The sequence below is a fragment of the Octopus bimaculoides genome, chromosome 8 (assembly GCF_001194135.2).
Source record: "Octopus bimaculoides isolate UCB-OBI-ISO-001 chromosome 8, ASM119413v2, whole genome shotgun sequence".
Taxonomy (NCBI): domain Eukaryota; kingdom Metazoa; phylum Mollusca; class Cephalopoda; order Octopoda; family Octopodidae; genus Octopus; species Octopus bimaculoides.
This window is the reverse complement of record NC_068988.1, coordinates 51,113,140-51,131,342: the sequence shown is the minus strand read 5'-3', so window position 1 is coordinate 51,131,342 and position 18,203 is coordinate 51,113,140. Positions and strand designations below refer to the sequence as shown.

The window sequence follows — 18,203 nt, the reverse complement described above, 5'->3', positions numbered from 1 at the left end:
ACAGAACATCAAACAATTGCACAAATGTTTTGCAAGCAGTAAATCAAATCCTACTCATTTCTTATCAAGGAGTAAATGACACACAAGCACACATGCATGCTTTTAATCTAATGTTATTTCAATTGCATACACTGTGTTTTTTCTACAGCTTGACAAGCTCCTACAATACCAGTGAATGTCTTATTCACTGTCACCTACATATCAAAGCATGAATTTCATTTAAGCGAACGACAAATGGGACCATGCCATTGACAAGCCTCAAGAAAAGCAAGAATGCACGTGTTGTTCCTGAGAGTCACTGTAATGATGTTTGTCTCACTCTGATATATATTATGATTTTAACACAAGTTAATGAAATAGTTTTTCTCAGACAATTCCACAGATTCATGCTTTTTAACAGTGTGCATAGATTTAGTATAATACATACACACACACACACACACACATAACCTCTATTTATGGAGTCACCACAAACCACACTATTTTCTATTTAATTCCCAATATTTTTCATTAACTTATTCAATGAATATGAGTTTCATATGACATATAAAACCATAATTAACATTTAGACGAAATAGCGTTTATTTTTTTAGCTATTCTTTCCCTTAAGTCATGTCGTAAATAATGTTGTTTGCTGAATATGTATTTCTTTTTACCAACAGTATGCCTCTTTTCTCTCTCATTTTTTTTGTTACCTTCTCTTTCTTTTCACTCCTTTTAACAAGCCCCTCATACTACACTCTTCTCTTTCAGTTTCTGAATACTTTCCATGACATCAGTTGCATCAGTATCACTTGTCTGAGATGGCTTGTAGAGGTCATGTGCACTGCCCTTCCTCCTTTGACTAACTTGTAAATTGCATACACACATACACGTGCACACATAGACACAAGTAACCATATGCTTAATCTAGACATACAGATTTGATTTTACATAATGATGCATATTTAATACCATTATTCAAATCACTTACTAATCCAGTAGCAATAAAAATAAATCCATATAACATTCATTTTCATTTACACATGTACACCCACATTACATAAGTCTGGGATTATACTTCACAAAGATTATTTACTTCTTATAAATTAATATCATGTTTTGTAGTAAGAGGCAGTCAAATGGCAGAACCATCAGAGCATTGGACAGAATGTTGATATTTGTTCTAAATCTCTGAACTCAAATCCTCCCGAAGTCAGCTTCCTTTTTCATTCCTATCATCTTCATCATGAGCATCATTTTAAACACCCACTTTTCCATGCTTGCTTAATTCAGGTAGAATTTGTTGAGGCAGATTCTTTTATGGCTGGATACCCTTCCTGTCACCAACCCTCACTTGCTTCCAAGCAAGGTAATTCAGAACAAAGAAGCAGAACAAATTTTTTTGAGAAGCTGGAGGATTCTGCAAGCAATCCCTCAATCCAATGGCGGGACAGTTTTTTTCATAGAAGATTGACAACAAATGGTGTTTCTCTGAGTTTCTGTCAAACAAGTTCATACACAAGGCTTTGTTTGACTTAAAGCTGTAGCAGAAAACACTTGCCTAAAATGTCACACAGTGACTAAGCCCCAAACCACATGATTGGGAAGCAAACTTTAACCACAACCTGTGTCTTCTATGGGATCGATAAAGTATCAATCAAGTACTAAATTAATTTCTCTTCCTGTTGGAAATGGTTACATTGTGCCATTGGAAGGTTCATGGATGACCAGTCAGAGTTAGCAATCTCTTATCATACAAACTCTAAACTTTAACCGGAACCATCCAAGGCTGGAATGACATGCAGTACGGTATTTGTTATATAATCAGAACATTGTATAAGAATCCATATTACATAATAAAATAATCTAGAATTTTTTTCCTTGCTTTGGTTTTAAGTAAAGGCAGGCCCCATAGTCTTGAAAAGCCTTCTTGAGACTAATTAGACTGAATTGTTGTTTGTCTGTGACTTCAGGAAAATGTGCAGGGAGGAAATTCCAGATGATCAATATTCTGTGATAGGATTAGTGCGAGGTCAGGGTGTACACAAAAGGGATAACAAGGAGGAGAGATGAGCAAGTCAAGAGTGACAAACTGGAAATCATATGAGACCAGCCAGCCAGCACTGGAGAGCAGAGGCCATTGTAGTAGTAGTAGTAGTAGAAAAGGCAGAGAGAACACAGTGTGTTTGTAGATTAATGTTATATACTATATATGTGCAGGCATAGCTGTGTGGTATTTTTTATGCACCCACTTCATATTACTGTTCCAATGCAATGTTAACTCAACAATCAAAATATCTTTTTTATCAAGTGGGACCATACTACATGGTAAGGGTATCGTTTCATTATTGCCATAAAGCTTAAGAACATTAGTGCTTTCTTCAAATCCACCTACACCTTCTGGACATTAATACCATGCAAATGTTTGGGTTTTAACTTTATTTATACCCTTATGTTGTCCTTTCTCTCTGTCCTTGTGGAAAAAACAACAAGGTGTAATTTGGTGAGGTTATTGCACTGATGCTACTGGTTGTTGTTTTAGAGCAAAATGAAATACCATGATATCAGTCATACTTGCATCATAATGCAGTATATCACATATGTTATACAATACTTAAGGATATCTGTGCTGGTGCCATATAAAAAGCACTCATGTTGGTGCCATGTAAAAGCACTTGTGCCGGTGGCACATTGAAAGCACCCAGCACACACTGTTAAATGTTTGGCATTAGGAAGGGCATCCATGGAAACCAAGCCAAGACTAGAACCTGGTGCAGCTCTCTGGCTTGCCAGCTTCAATCAAACCACCCAACCCATACTAGCATGAAAAATGGACGTTAAAGGATGATGATCATCATCATCTAATAAATACAAATAAAATTATTTCATAACTACAAATACATGCACAAATTCATTAGCAATTAAAAATAGAAAAACAAGTAGACAGAATAGGGAAAGAGGAGTATACAGAGATGGGAAAATGGGCTGATTACATAGACAAGTAAATTGATGGTTTACCTTTGACATAGTCTCTACTTCAGTTGGCAATGACTCAAGAGAAGGAGCTTTGGCAAGACTTTTTTGTAAACTGGCTGAATTTTCTTTGAGAGTGGCAATCTATAAATGAAAAGGGATAATTTTCAGTGGTGACACCAAGTGATGAATTGTTGTAACATGACTGACAAAACAGAAGTGCAACTTTTGCACACAAATAGTAGATGAAGTACTGAGATGACAAGCGATAACACCACCAAACAACCAATGGTGGTAACACTGCCTCCTAAAAAGTAAAAATCATAGAACCATTCCATATTCTAAAATATTATTTTTAAACCAAGTAAGGATATAGATGCACACAGCATTTGAAAGAGAATGAAAAAGGGACAAACTACTAATTTATGTTTGATAACTTCACAAATAAAATATCCTATATTTCAGATTGGTATAAAAATAAAGGACGAAAGAGAATCTTCACATCATTTTTTTCTTCTTTTTCTTGCCTGATTTAATCACTGCAGTTTAACTAACTACATTAAAAATACGGTGATCTGCAATATTTGTCTTGGGCAAATTTCTTTTCCACCTCAGGTGATAGACTTGATCCTTTGCTCAGTTTAATAACATGTATGACTCTTGAGTGCCTTTAGTGGCAGCCTCTTTGTTGCATGCAATCAGATCAAAACCTCTGTTCTAAAGATTATTCCATGTTTTGCTGTGTTGCTTCTTACAGTTGCAACCAATGTGAAACATGGTTTCTCTCTCCCACTTCATCACTAGTCACAAAAAAAGTTTGTGGGGGCAGCCCTTTCTTTGCTGACTTAAAAAAAAAAAAAAGGTGGGGGTGGGGTCCGTGATTAAGAAACTCATTTTGCAGCCATGTGGTTTCAGGTTCAGTCCTACAGCACTTCACTTTGGGCAAGTATCTTCTAGTATAGTTCCAGGCTGACTGATTGATGTGAGTAAATTTGATAGATAGAAACTGTGTGGAAGACTGGAAATGAACAACTTCGGTTGTATGACAATGATGCTCCTTTACAGCCATCATGTGATGCCTAGACAAGGATACTTGTGCTGGCGCCACGTAAAATACACTAGTTATGGAGCCATGTAAAAGCACCCATGCTGGTAGCATGTAAAAAGCACCCAGCACACTCTGTAAAGTGGTTGGCATTAGGAAGAACATCCAGGTGTAGAAACAATGCCAGATCATGCAACTGGAGCCTGGACAGCTCTCCAGCTGGCCAAACAATTGGAGCCTGGGCAGCTCTCCAGCTCTTGTCAAACCATCCAATCCACAACAGCATGGAAGTTAAAAGATGATGATGATATAGGACAGATTTCTTTCAGTTTCCATCTTCCAAATTCACTCACAAGGCTTTTGTTGGCATGTGGCTATATTAGAAGACACCTGTCTAATGTGCTGCGCAGTGGGACTGAACTGAAGATCTCATGTTAACTACAAATGAATGTGTAGGAATGAAAGAACACAATTACAAAATGACAATAATATTTATGAGAAACAATTCTGGACATATTTTTGGTCTTATTCTGAGCTCATTAGTAAAACATAGCCTTCACCTTAACTGTAGTGAAGTAGTGATCAAAGAACTATGAAGTCAATGTAGCAGATGGTACAGTTTTTGATAGAGGGAAATAAAATTATTTAGAAGTTAAATAATTCAAAAGGAAATTTTACATCAAAGACAACAGATAAACAATACAATCTATATTTATCATCTTGTATTGTCTAAGAGAACATGTCAGCCTAACTCTTCTAAGCAGGCGTCTTGATACTTTAGAAGTCAGGAACATACTTTTTAAGGGCTTTTATCTTTAAATTATTAATAAAATCATTCAGCGTTTATACTTAAATTATTAATATAATTATAGAATTAACTAACCATACCAGGTTTATTTCCATAAACACAGGGCATCAGGTTGGTGAGTGATGTTGAAATTTTCATTGCCCTCCCAAAGGCATTGGTAATGGGAGTCTAAATGGCTTCAAGCCAGGAATTCAAAGCTAGATACACCTATTCATTTGACTACTTTATAGCATTTATTATAATAATAATAATAATAATAATAATAATAATAATAATAATAATAACAACAACAATAATGATAATAATTTATTATAGAAATATAATACAAAAGTTATTTCCTTTGAAGTAGTTAACTGACTTTTTGTTATCTCAATAAATATTTCCAGCATAGAAACATTGCCAAATTTTCACAAGCAAAGGAATAGCCAATGATACACCATAGTTTATTGATCCCAAACATAAAAAGCAAAAGTGAACTCTGCTGGGATTTGAACACAGCACATACAGAGATACAACTAAATACTACCAAGTATTTGGTCTGGCAGTGTGAAGTAACTGTTAACTGACCACGCTCTACCATTTCCTTACTCTAATTACACAGCATGAGTAGTGGATTCACAGAAACAGCAGCATGGTGAAGACATGGTGAAGGCCAGTCAGGTGCTACTGGCAACGGCCACGCTCAAATGGTGTTTTTTACGTGCCACCTGCACAGGAGCTTGTCCAGCGGCACTGGTAATTACAAATACACAGTTAACAGTTTAGCATTCAGATTACTCAGTCAAGTATAATGTTCATTTAATCACACTGTTTTGAATTAATCATGCATTATCTCATAGTTTCAAGATTTCGATGATGTGATTGCTTATTTTCAGAATAACACTGTAGGGTAAGTGTGAGAGGTTGGATCTGGTCAGTTTGAACAAAACAGGAAGAATATTTGGGCAAGTTTAAATGCTAAAGAGTTAAATTTTCCTTTGGTGATTCAATTAATAATTTCAAAGGGAAACATTTTACAAGTAATCATCAATTATTGTTTCTACACTGTTGACTAATGTTCATTGACATTTGTTAATTGGTTGTTTCCAGATAGATTAATTAATACCAACATTACACTTCTACCTTTGCAACACAACCACCAATGCAAGTCAATACTACTTTCTTTACTCACAATTGTAGAAAGAAAACAAAAGAAATGCCCACTGAATGAGCAGTTGTCATGACTCATTGAGACAGATTAAGAAGATGATAATGTAGACATACTTACGTCCTTTGTAAGTAAGGTGACATTATAAAGAATCGCCTGGAGGCCATTTTTACCAGATTTGTAGTTATTGAGAGTTTTGTTCAACTCTTGAATTTGAGTGTGAAGCTTTTGAAATTCTTCAGGTGTAAACTGGTTCTTTCTTTCGACTATAAAATATTAAGAATAAATAAACAAATAAATACTAATTTAACAAAAACAAAATTAAAATAATAATAATAATAATAATAAAATATTTAGAAAAAAAAGTAAAATGTGTATATGTGTGCATACACACATGCACACACTACTGATAAAGAAATTCAGATAAACAGTTATCTCATTTCCTGTGCAATGACCAATTTTTAAAAAAATATTGTGTCAGACAAAATTTTAACAAGGACAGCTATAAATGTTTCTGTGTTGTTAGATCGACAACAACAGCTAAAGGGAAGAAGAGCGAGATAAGAAGAGTGTGATGGAAGGACTCTAGTGTTTGATACACTATGCATGAGGAGTGGTAAGATGCTTGCTTCCCAGCCACATGGTTCCTGGTTCAGTCCCACTGCGTGGCACCTTAGGCAAGTGTCTTCTACAATAACCTTGGGCCAACCAAAGCCTAGTGAGTGGATTTGGTAGATGGAAACTGAAAGAAGCCCATTGTATATAGGTATATACATATGTATATATCTATGTATGTGTGCCTTTGTGCCTGCATTTGTCCCCCACCACCGCTTGACAACTGGTGTTGGTGTGTTTACATCCCCGTAACTTAGCAGTTTGGCAAAAGAGACCAATGGAATAAGAATTAGGTTTAAAAAAATAAGTCCTGGGGTTGATTTTTTCAACTAAAACCTTTCAAGATCATGACCCACAAAACGAGTAAAAGACAAATGACTAGAAGACAGGCCGGCTTGATCAGACTGACCTTGGGTTAAACAACAACATAAACACACTAAGTCATTATTTAATTGTCCTCTAAACAGTGTATGGAGATTTATGAAATATTTATTTTCCTTGGGGATGAAATGAATCACCTAAATACCTGTACCTATAGAAAGTAACTTATCTATCATACCAGGTCCATATCAATACAAGAGGAAGTAATTCATAACTCACTTTTGAATGTAAAATTTATTATATGCATCTTATGACTATACACAAGGACAATATCAGTTGGACAAAGGGTACAGGTGATTGAATCTTCTTCATTGTATTAGAAGTTTTTGTTTTACTGACCCTGGAGAGTTAAAATATGAAATTAACTTATGATAATTTGAATTCAAACTTGACAATCAAAACTTCATATACTCTTTGAAGTATTTTTAGATATCTTCACCACTTTACAGTTTCCTTATATAATTAAATTACTTCACACCTAGTTTTATTAAAAAATTTCATAAATGCAGTTTACTTTAATATAAAAATAGCTTGGGGACTTGTTCACATACAAATATACATCATGAATTATGTCCAAGGAAACCATAATACATGTCATTAGTTTATAAAGCAGATGACAATTAAGAAACCCTATCAAATAATGAAGGACCAGTTATTACCTTAAAAAAGAAAGAAAACAAAGGCATTAACGTGTGAAAAATAAATCTGAATAACAAAAGGTAAATGGAATGAAAACTATATGTATACATGTATGGGCCAACATCCCTAACTAAAAAGTTACAGAAACATCAATGACAATTCAAAACCAACAGGACCTGGAAGAGAAATATCCTCCCTCAGGGAAACGTAATGTGATGCAGTAAAATCCAAAAGGAAATTAAGAAAACCAAAATCCTGCATTACACATCAGAGCCTGACCTGGAACCCACAAGAAAGATGGAAGAGAGGATACACTAAAAGAATAGCCAAAGATGGGATACTGAGGAAGAGCTGAAAAAGCAGGGATCCAACTGGAGAGAAGAAAAGATGGTACAGAGGCAAGGACAGTAAAGAAAAGTCATTGATGGCTGATACTCCATAGGGAGTAAAGTAAGTACTCCTCTTATAGATGGTTTGAATCCAAGACCTATAAACTGATAGTGCAATGTCACATCCTCCCTTCTTTTAGCTATTTCTCTTCCACAAGACATTAGTTTTTAGAAGATATAGCTGATTTTACTGACCCAAGTAGCATCATTGATACTTTTTTTTATTCTTAAATCTATGATATTAATGATAAAAGTGTCCAGTTGATAATGTTATTGTAACGGTCAGGTTAACTTTATTAAAGTGCATCTATGATGAAAGGTATTCTAGCAATGACCATCCCATATACCCTTTAGATTGTGTATCTAGGACTACACTATCCAGCATATCTTTCCTTTTTTTTCAAGACAGGAGTGAATTGGCTGCTATTTCTAGCAAGTCAAGTAGCCATTTAGAGCAAGGGTTCTCAACAAGGATCCAAATGACCCTTGGGGGTCCATATAAGATTTTGCTATTAAGATTTATCTGCAATAAATTGGTTATACTTCTTCAGTATACAAAATATTAAAATTTTTTTTCATACAATTCCCAATAATATTTAATTATAAAAATACAATGGGATTTTTAAAACCCTTTTGTTACCATATGTCTGTTGAGATGCTCTGTCTCTTTCAATTAATTTTAAATATAACAAAGAAATTAGTAAAATAACTTAGTTATCATGAAGCTAGTGTTAGGAACATAAATTGTGACTAAGGTGGGGGTGGAAGATTTTAATTCAAAACTTTTGAAAACAAGACATTTGTACTACAAAGCCAGAAGTGGTTTCAGCCAGGTTGTTATCAAAAGCATTAGACATCAAATGGCTATGGGGGTCCACCTGCGTAAAATAGGAAGCAAATGGGTCCATAGGCAAAAAATGGTTGAGCACTACTGATGTAGAGGCTTAGCAGTCTACTCAATACACTCATGCACAATTTCCTCTTTAGCTCATCAACTTATGTTCATGTTAGTGTTTAACCCCTTTCAGTTCTATCAAGCAATTGTTCCAGTCATAACAGTCTTTTTTTTTTATATATCAGGGACTACATTGTTCAATGTATCCTTTAATATAATGATTTAGCTGCAATTTCTAGCAGGCCTAGCAGCTGCACTGAAGGTTCCTCAATGGTGATGGTAGGCATGTTTTACACAACAATAATTTATAGAATTTTTAATCAAGTGAAGAAAGTATATGCGTGTAGTAGTGGGAGGAGCATGGAAGTGATGAGAGGTGCAGAAGAGTTGTTGAGCAGAGACAAGGTGTGTGTCTGTGTATGTCTTTAGACACTCGAATTCTAACAAGTAAGATGATACATGAAGCTTTTGAAAATCCTATCCAGAAATATAAAACTGGTCATATGTTATCATCACTTAACATGTTTTCCATGCTAACATGAGATGGAAAGTTTGACAGGATCAGGTGAGCCACAGAGCAGCATTGAGATGCTTTCTACATTAAATGGTGATGATGATGTTGATATGTGTGTGTGTGTGTGTTTGCAAGGAAAAGGATGACAGTGAAGTGACTTCAAAATTGCACTTAGTCACTTTCGTCAGTCTGACAAAGGTGACTAAGCCAAAAAAGTCACTGCCAACCATTTCCTTGTAAAAATAAGATATATATATATGATATTCTGATGACTTGAAAGGTATTGGTCAAGCCTTCAATTAATATTTGACAATTATACACACATACATACACTATGTGTATACATACATACAAACATACATATATTAGTAGTCATCCATAAAAAATATAAATATGCAGATATAAAATATAATCCATCATATATAAATGAATAAAACTGATCATTTATACCAAAGTATACAATTTGAACCTTTAATCCAATGATATTACCATCATGGACACATACACACATCATATAATTTTTGCTGACAGCTACTCTAATTACCTAAATCACAATTTTGTCATTATTGATTTGTCATCACTAAATGGTGTGAGCTAATGTGATAGAGTAGTAGGGAGGAAGAGAACTGGTAGAAGAGAGGTATTCAGAAGGAGAGAGAGAGAGAGAGAGAGGGGGGGGTGAGAGAAAAGGTGGAGGAGCCATGTGTGATGGAGTTGGTAGTGGAGAGGCAGAACGGAAAAGATGATGAGAGGCTAGGAAAAGTCGTTGAGGTGAGAGAGAGAGAGAGAGAGAGAGAGAGAGAGAGACAGTGAGCAGAAAAGTAAAAGTAGTGTATGTAGGAGTGTGCATGTTCTATGTATGTATGTATGTAAGAAATGTGTGCAAGAAGAATTAAAGGAGTCATGGGCCAACTGCCACCTGCAGGATTTCCTGAAGGAATGCCTAATAAGAAAAATTACCTTGGACTTTTTTTTTATTAGCACTGCTCTGATGATGAGCTGTGTTGCATATGGCCCACTTCTAGAAAAAGGCTGACCATGTCTTGTTTAAAATACAACAAGCTTTAAAAAAAACATGTAATGAGGAAGATTATGGGTTAACTGGTGATTTTGGTAAGCTAACTGTTGAGTACAGATGGGGGAAGGAACAGTACCTATTGTAAAGTGTAGTGCAGTAGACTAATTGCTACCAGCATTGGGGAAATGACAGTATTCAGTGGATTTCAGCAAAGAGTATGATAACTTGTGGAGAAAGACAATATTCACAATATCACAGAAAATAGCAGAAAAAAAATCAATTAACCATGAAGGACATATAAAACCAGAACTGTAAGGCACTAAGCTAGAATATTGTAAAGCCAGCTAGGCAAACTATGAAGTTACATTAGTAATTAACACTGACAGCAAGGAATCAGAATCACAGAAAATAAGGAGAAAATGGGTCTGTGTAGAATACATGTCCCTCTTGTAGATGGAATGAACAGCGTAAATAAAAGAGAAACAAGTCACTACTGCAAATGAAAATTAGGTTGCTGGAAGCCCAACTTCTGAGTACCTACATTAGTAAGTAATAGTTTCAGAAAGATGTTGCTATGGTGATAGAGTTATATCTGAGTATCGATTGACTAATGAACAGAAAAGTGATTATATGAAGGGAAATTTGAGTAAAGAGGTTAGCAGAAAAGAAAAAAAATTTAGATTGTATCTAATGTCAAGACGAATATGTAGTAATCATCACCACCACCAACATTATCATAAACATCATCACCATCATCATCTCCAACATTATAATCCTCTCTTCTTTTAAAATATCTGAATTTCCAAGCTGGCATTGCTTGATTGGAGAGAGGAACTGTTTATGTTGGAATGCAATAAGAATGTAAAATAAAAAAAATTTAAAAACCCTGGTTAAACAGTCTTTTAGGTGTTAGTGCTATTGTCTATGGTGGTGGACATAGATATATAAATAAACAAAAGATTTATATGTTAGAACAGTAAGTCTCAACTGGATTTTGTTGTTAACCCCTTGCTGATGGATTTTGTACTGACAGTCTGGCCACTCAGTAACTTCACAATTTTTCATACAAGGAATTTTACAGTGTATTTACAGATTCTTTTCAGTGTGGTATATTTAAAACCACAGTGCCACACAGAGCGAGACATAGCACTACTCACACACACTCTCTTTACTCTTTTACTTGTTTCAGTCATTTGACTGCGGCCATGCTGGAGCACTGCCTTTAGTCGAGAAAATCAACCCCAGGACTTATTCTTTTATAAGCCTAGTACTTATTCTATTGGTCTTTTTTTGCCGAACTGCTAAGTTACGGGGACGTAAACACACCAGCATTGGTTGTCAAGCGATGGTGGAGGGACAAACACAGACACACAAACACATATACGTATATATATATATATATATATACATATATATATATATCATCATCATCGTTTAACGTCCGCTTTCCATGCTAGCATGGGTTGGACGACTTGACTGAGGACTGGTGAAACCAGATGGCAACACCAGGCTCCAATCTAAATTTGGCAGAGTTTCTACAGCTGGATGCCCTTCCTAACGCCAACCTTTCAGTTTCCGTTTACCAAATCCACTCACAAGGCTTTGGTCGGCCCGAGGCTATAGTAGAAGACACTTTCCCAAGGTGCCATGCAGTGGGACTGAACCCGGAACCATGTGGTTGGTAAGCAAGCTACTTACCACACAGCCACTCCTGCACCTATACGGACTGTTTCAATGCAGTCCGTACTGCTTCCCATCTGCAAGGGGTTAAACTTAACGTGCAAATATTTCTACAATACACAAAACATATTTGAACATCTTTTTTTATACCAATCCTAATATTTAATCATAAAAGTATAACAGCAGATTTTTTTGACATTGAATGGTTATTAGCTTGCCCCCACCCTCTGCTCGCCTCAAGTAAAAGAGCAATCAAAGGACTCCACAGGCAAAAACAGTAGTTGAGAAGAACACTGCTTTAGAATAATGATGCTTAAGATGGGTTTTGTCACAGATCCTCAAATTTATAAAGAAAGTAGACATAGAAAGTTGTGACATTAATGCTTTCTCCAACCTCTATGTAGTTAATTCAAATTCTCTGAAACAGTAGTTAAATTTTCCTTCAAATCATACCTTACAACACTTAACAAAAAAAAAAAGAGAGAAAAAATGATCATGACTGGGACACCTTTGACTTTAAATCTGCTGTCAGAGCTGCCCCTAGGCTTAACAACAATAACTTGGAAAACAACTTTAAACATCAAAATGTGATTGGGAAGATACATATATTAAAAAGTACACTACTGGTGCTACTACTGCTACTATTGAAATAATGTTTACAGATAAAATAAAATTATTCAACTGATCGATTTTGAGTTTGTTAGGCTCATGGCCTCAAATATATTAAGAAGAAAGTATAATACTCTGAGATGGTCATGTCTTTCTTAAAAGTATTTGCGGTGTAAGTGGATGATTTTTTTTTTAATCAAGAATTTAAACTATCTCAGAGATATAACTTGCAGTGGAGAATTCCCCTTTTAATGTTCGTTGTTCCTTTAATAACCTTGATTAGTGTCATTATATTGTAGAAAGGCTTTGGTTAGGGTAAGCCTGACACTGTGACAGATAACTTAGATTCAACCCCCAGTCATTCACGAATGTCACACAACACCATTTCCTTTCCTGTCTTTAAAATGTTCATTAAAAGTAATGGTAATTAACTCATTTTACAGGTATATAATCTTACATGTACAGGGAGAGGAGATTGGGGATTTGAAACATTGATTTCTGTTGTAGGTTAGTTGAAAGTAGGGGAAAGAAACATGGGTGGTAGGTAAGGAAATTTCATGTGGATGTTCAAAGCAGCTCATGGGAAGGATCAGTGATTATGGTGTTGGTGGTGAATGTAACAGGTGAAGAAGGTGGAGACAAGACAAGTACTCTGCACAAAGTGAAGACAGTTTGTATACAATCAATCAACATGTTCAGAGATGCAGAGTATTGCAATGAAAATATTTGTATTTAAACACAGGTCAGCCCTAATCTAATGCACCTATGATAAGAGTTCCATGACCATTCAATCTTATTTTCAGATATGATGCATTGAATACTATATATAGTGAAGGCGCATGGCTCAGTGGTTAGAGCATCGATCTTATGATCGTGGGGTTGTGAGTTCGAATCCCAGACCGGGCTGCGTGTTGTGTTCTTGAGCAAGACACTTTATTTCACGTTGCTCCAGTTCACTCAGCTGTAGAAATGAGTTGCGACATCACAGGTGCCAAGCTGTATCGGCCCCTTTGCCTTTCCCTTAGATAACACTGGTGACTTGGAGAGGGGAGACCGGTATGCATGGGCGACTGCTGGTCTTCCATAAACAACCTTGCCCGGACTTGTGCCTGGGAGGGTAATTTTCTAGGTGCAATCCCATGGTCAGTCATGACCGAAGGGGGTCTCAGCATATATATATAAGCCAACTCTACAAGGTGGTTGATGTTAGGAAGGGCATGCAGCCGCAAAAATAATGCCAGAACAGACACAGAAGTATGGCGCAGTCTTCTGCCTGGCCAGCTCCTGTCACACCAACCAACCCATACCAGAGTGGAAGGAGGACTTTAAATAATGATGATGATATATCAATGTGCAGTGGTTTTAAGATGGTAGGGTGTGATTTGCAGGGATGTTTAGTTGATATTTCTAGTAGGTTGGTGGTTATTAGAATGGTTAATGATAGTTGTGTCAATACAAGCTGTGACAACACAAAGTTTCAGATGAGAGAGAGAGAGATAGAGAGAACAAATAGTGACTGAGAGAGAGAGAGAGAGTATGTGTGTGTGATAAAATAAATAATTGGTGAGACTAACACAAGAAACTGTTGGTGTGCAAACTCTAGTGTGAAACACTAACAATACAATTACTGCACTATTATTCCCTTAGAATTGCCAGAGCTGCTAATATGGGTAAATTCTTTAAGCTGCATTGATCAAGCAAGACACAATTCCAAGACAATAGAATTACAAGTTCAATTATTAAGCACTTCCTCAATGAAACCGCTGCTATTGTTTTAAAGAATAAGACATTTTATTAATCTATAAAAGTAAGATTATAGGAGTTTTACTTGTGTATATGAGTGATAATGTTGCAGGTGTGTGTGTGTGTGTATGTGTGTGTGTGTGTGTGTATGTCAGACTAAGCAGTCAAGTGAAATCTATTTTTTATTTTTTATAAACATAATCAATATGGACGTATTGATTATATTCAGTTTATGTCTAAGCAGTCTATGAAAGAGATAGAAAAAATGATAAGTCTGAAAGAAAACTTTATAAATCATTATACCCTCTCAGCTATTACAGCTAATGTGTCTTCCCCCTCCCCTTCTAGCTCTTTATCTCTCACTTCAACCTCTCATTGAAACTTCTCACTCTCTGTACATCCATCTATTGAAATATTTCCCACTGATAAGGAAAGACTGCCATACATTTTGACCATTAGTTACATAGTTTCTATGGTTGTTGTTAAACCCAAGGTCAGTAAATCTAGCAAAATTATGATCAAAGGCATTCCAGCCATGACTACCCAGTTCTTTTGCTTATTAAGATTATATTACCCAATGTGCCTTTCCATTTTAAAGTTAATATTGCGATGAAGGAAATTTGGTTGTTATTTTTAGCAAAGGCTCCTTCATTGGTTCATAATGTAGGATATAACTTAGCCAGTAGTGTCTACAGTTGTATACAGAGGTAGTTTAGTGTTTGGTGTCTATGTCAGTGAAAAGATATAGTTTTGTGGGGGAGTGTCTGTGGTTGAATAGGGAGGTAATTATGTAGTGACTAAAGCAGATCATCATCACTTAATATCTGTTTTCCATGCTGGCATGAGTTGGACAGTTTGACAAGCTGAAGGGCTGTTCAGGCTCCGTATGTTTTGACATGGTTTCTACAGCTGGATGCCCTTCCTAAAGCCAACCACTTAAATGCACTGGGTACTTTTATACAGTACCAGTATAGGTGATTTTTATGTGGCATCAGCACTTATAAGCCCGCAAAATTAGGAATGCTCTGCTGGAGAGGGTTGCAAGGGACAAGCCTGGATACAAGGGTAGAAAATTTAGATAGCTCTAGTGTGTATGCTAGTGTAGATAGGTATATAGAGTCTCTGGTAGTTTAACCCTTTAGCATTTAACCCAGCCATATCAGGCCCAAATATTCGACCCGTTTTATGTCCAAAAGGGCCCAGTGTGACCTTTCACACCTACCTTACAATGTCAATCTAAAAAATAAATTATCAAATTGTTGAAATCTCAAAGCTGATGAGTTCAAAACAATATGAATGAACATTAGATTTGACAGAATAATCTGAATGCTAAAGGATTAAGAATGTAATGCCCAGCCACTGGTAGAATGTAACTTAGTACAATCTGCTGCATGGTTGGGTCGTCAGTGACTAAACCAGCAACCCTAACAAGCCAGAGGAAGGCGATCAATGGACACCTTGTGAGATGAAAGACAAAACCTGTTCTTGTCCAGCAATAATACTTCCACATCTTCTAATACTACACCCTACTCAATTGAGGGGCCTTGTCTTGTGAGTACTTAGTGACTTCACTATTGCTTGTGCCTTGAAAAAAAGCATCCAGTACACACTGTAAAGTGGTTGGTATTTAGGAAGGGCAGATCGTTGCCAGTATCGTTGCCAGTGCTGCTGGACTGGCTCCTGTGAAGGTGGCACGTAAAATACACCATTTTGAGCATGGCCGTTGCCAGTACCGCCTGACTGGCCTTCGTGCTGGTGGCACGTAAAAGCACCCACTCCACTCTCGGAGTGGTTGGTGTTAGGAAAGGCATCCAGCTGTAGAAACTCTGCCAAATCAGATTGGAGCCTGGTGTAGCCAACTGGTTCACCAGTCCTCAGTCTAATCGTCCAACCCATGCTAGCATGGAAAGTGGACGTTAAACGATGATGTTGATCTACCTGTAGAAATCCTGCTGGATTTGGATCTCTCCATATTCAACTCCAAAGTCCACCATCTGTAATACTCTACCTCTCTTTCTCTCTTGGTAATGAGGTACTGTATTAGAGCAATTGATATCAGATACACCACTCTCTCACACTATTACTCTCTCTCTCTCTCTCTGTCTCCCAGGTCATTCATTACTAACATTCATCACTCTTGGACACTCACTCCTACCATCACCTTAACTCCATGACTAAGCAACGCTTACCCTGTCTTACCATCTAACATTACTTGCCTGTATTGCAAATCCTCATTCTCTTTCCTCCAGGTCATCCATCACCCTCTTTTACTATCGACTATTTATATGACTATCACTTGATCTCTCTCCTACCAGCAAACATGTAGCTGTTATTACTCTCTCCCTCCCTTTATTGTCATTATTGCAACCCTTTGAATTACAGTTGCCTACCATCTGACGGATAGGCCATCACACCAGTTTCTGTCTACCCCAGTTCATTCACAAGGCTTTGCTCAACTTATAACCATGGTAGAAGACACTTACCCAGAGCACTGCAGAGTGGGATCTGCCTTAACACCTCTGGATTTGAGAAGTAAACTTCTTAACCAGTTATCTATGTCAATGTGTGTGTGTGTGTGTGTGTGTGTGTACGTCTTAAAACTAAAATGATACAGATACAAACGATATTTGAAAGTGAATCAGAAGGAACTAGCAACAAACTATCAATACATGTAATCAGTATTCAATCTGTCTTTAAATGTTTTTACACACACTGTGTGTTTGTGTGTGTGCGCGCGCGCATGCATGAGTGAGTGCATGCAAAATCTACTTTTCCTATTTCTTCAGTTCTGGTTGTGTAAGAAAATGCTTTTGCTGTTTAACAAAATACTCAAACTAAACTTCAACAATGCAGTCATACTGTCTTCCTTCTTTCACCTAAGCCAGGTAAACTAAACACTACATTAATAGCTTACCCGAGTTAGAAACTAGATTACTTTCAGCTCAAATGTAAAGACAGAAAGAAAGAATAACAGGAATCTTTCCATGATTGCTGACGTCATATAATATGTAACAATATACAAAAACTGAGATCAGAAACTGAAATTTTACTAATTAGAGCAGAAACAGTCTCTCTCACCTCTGACGTATTCTGACTAGCAAATTTTATTCAAAGAAGAGCTTGTGTTTTAATAAAAAAAATTATTTTTCATCACATTTGGTGTAAGAATAGAGTTGTTGACAATCGACTTCCAATTATTAATCTCTTGAATTTCTGACACAATAATAGCAAGAGAGTATCTGTGCAACTTGGGCAAAATAAATATTGTGTAATGTATTACTGTTTGGAAGCATTCTCAGAAGTTGTTTTTGGCTTTTCATTTCCCTGTTCTTCACATTTTGTATATTCATAAAAGATATACAGCTACACACATACATCATGCATATTATACACACATACATATATACACACATATACATACATATATACATACACACACATATATACATATATACATACACACATATATACATACACACATATATACATATACACATATATACTTACACACATATATACATACACACATATATACATACACACATATATACAAACACACATATATACATACACACATATATACATACACACATATATACATACACACATATATACATACACACATATATACATACACACATATACATACACACATATATACATACACACACATATATACATACACACACATATATACATACACACACATATATATATATATACACATATATATACATACACACACATATATATATACACATATAT

The 18,203-nt window shown here is 36.1% G+C and overlaps 1 protein-coding gene across 3 annotated transcripts in view; it reads right to left on the bottom strand.

Moving 5' to 3' along the window:
- LOC106884104 (EF-hand calcium-binding domain-containing protein 14) overlaps positions 1-18,203 on the bottom strand; it is a 98,921-nt gene that overhangs the window by 8,497 nt on the left and 72,221 nt on the right. For all 3 annotated transcript variants that reach the window (XM_014935325.2, XM_014935324.2, XM_014935323.2), the window contains exons 3-4: positions 6,076-6,221; positions 3,001-3,099 (exon numbers count right to left, since the gene is read on the bottom strand). In XM_014935325.2, the coding sequence (XP_014790811.1) occupies positions 3,001-3,099; positions 6,076-6,221 (245 nt within the window). The remainder of the gene's footprint in view (positions 1-3,000; positions 3,100-6,075; positions 6,222-18,203) is intronic.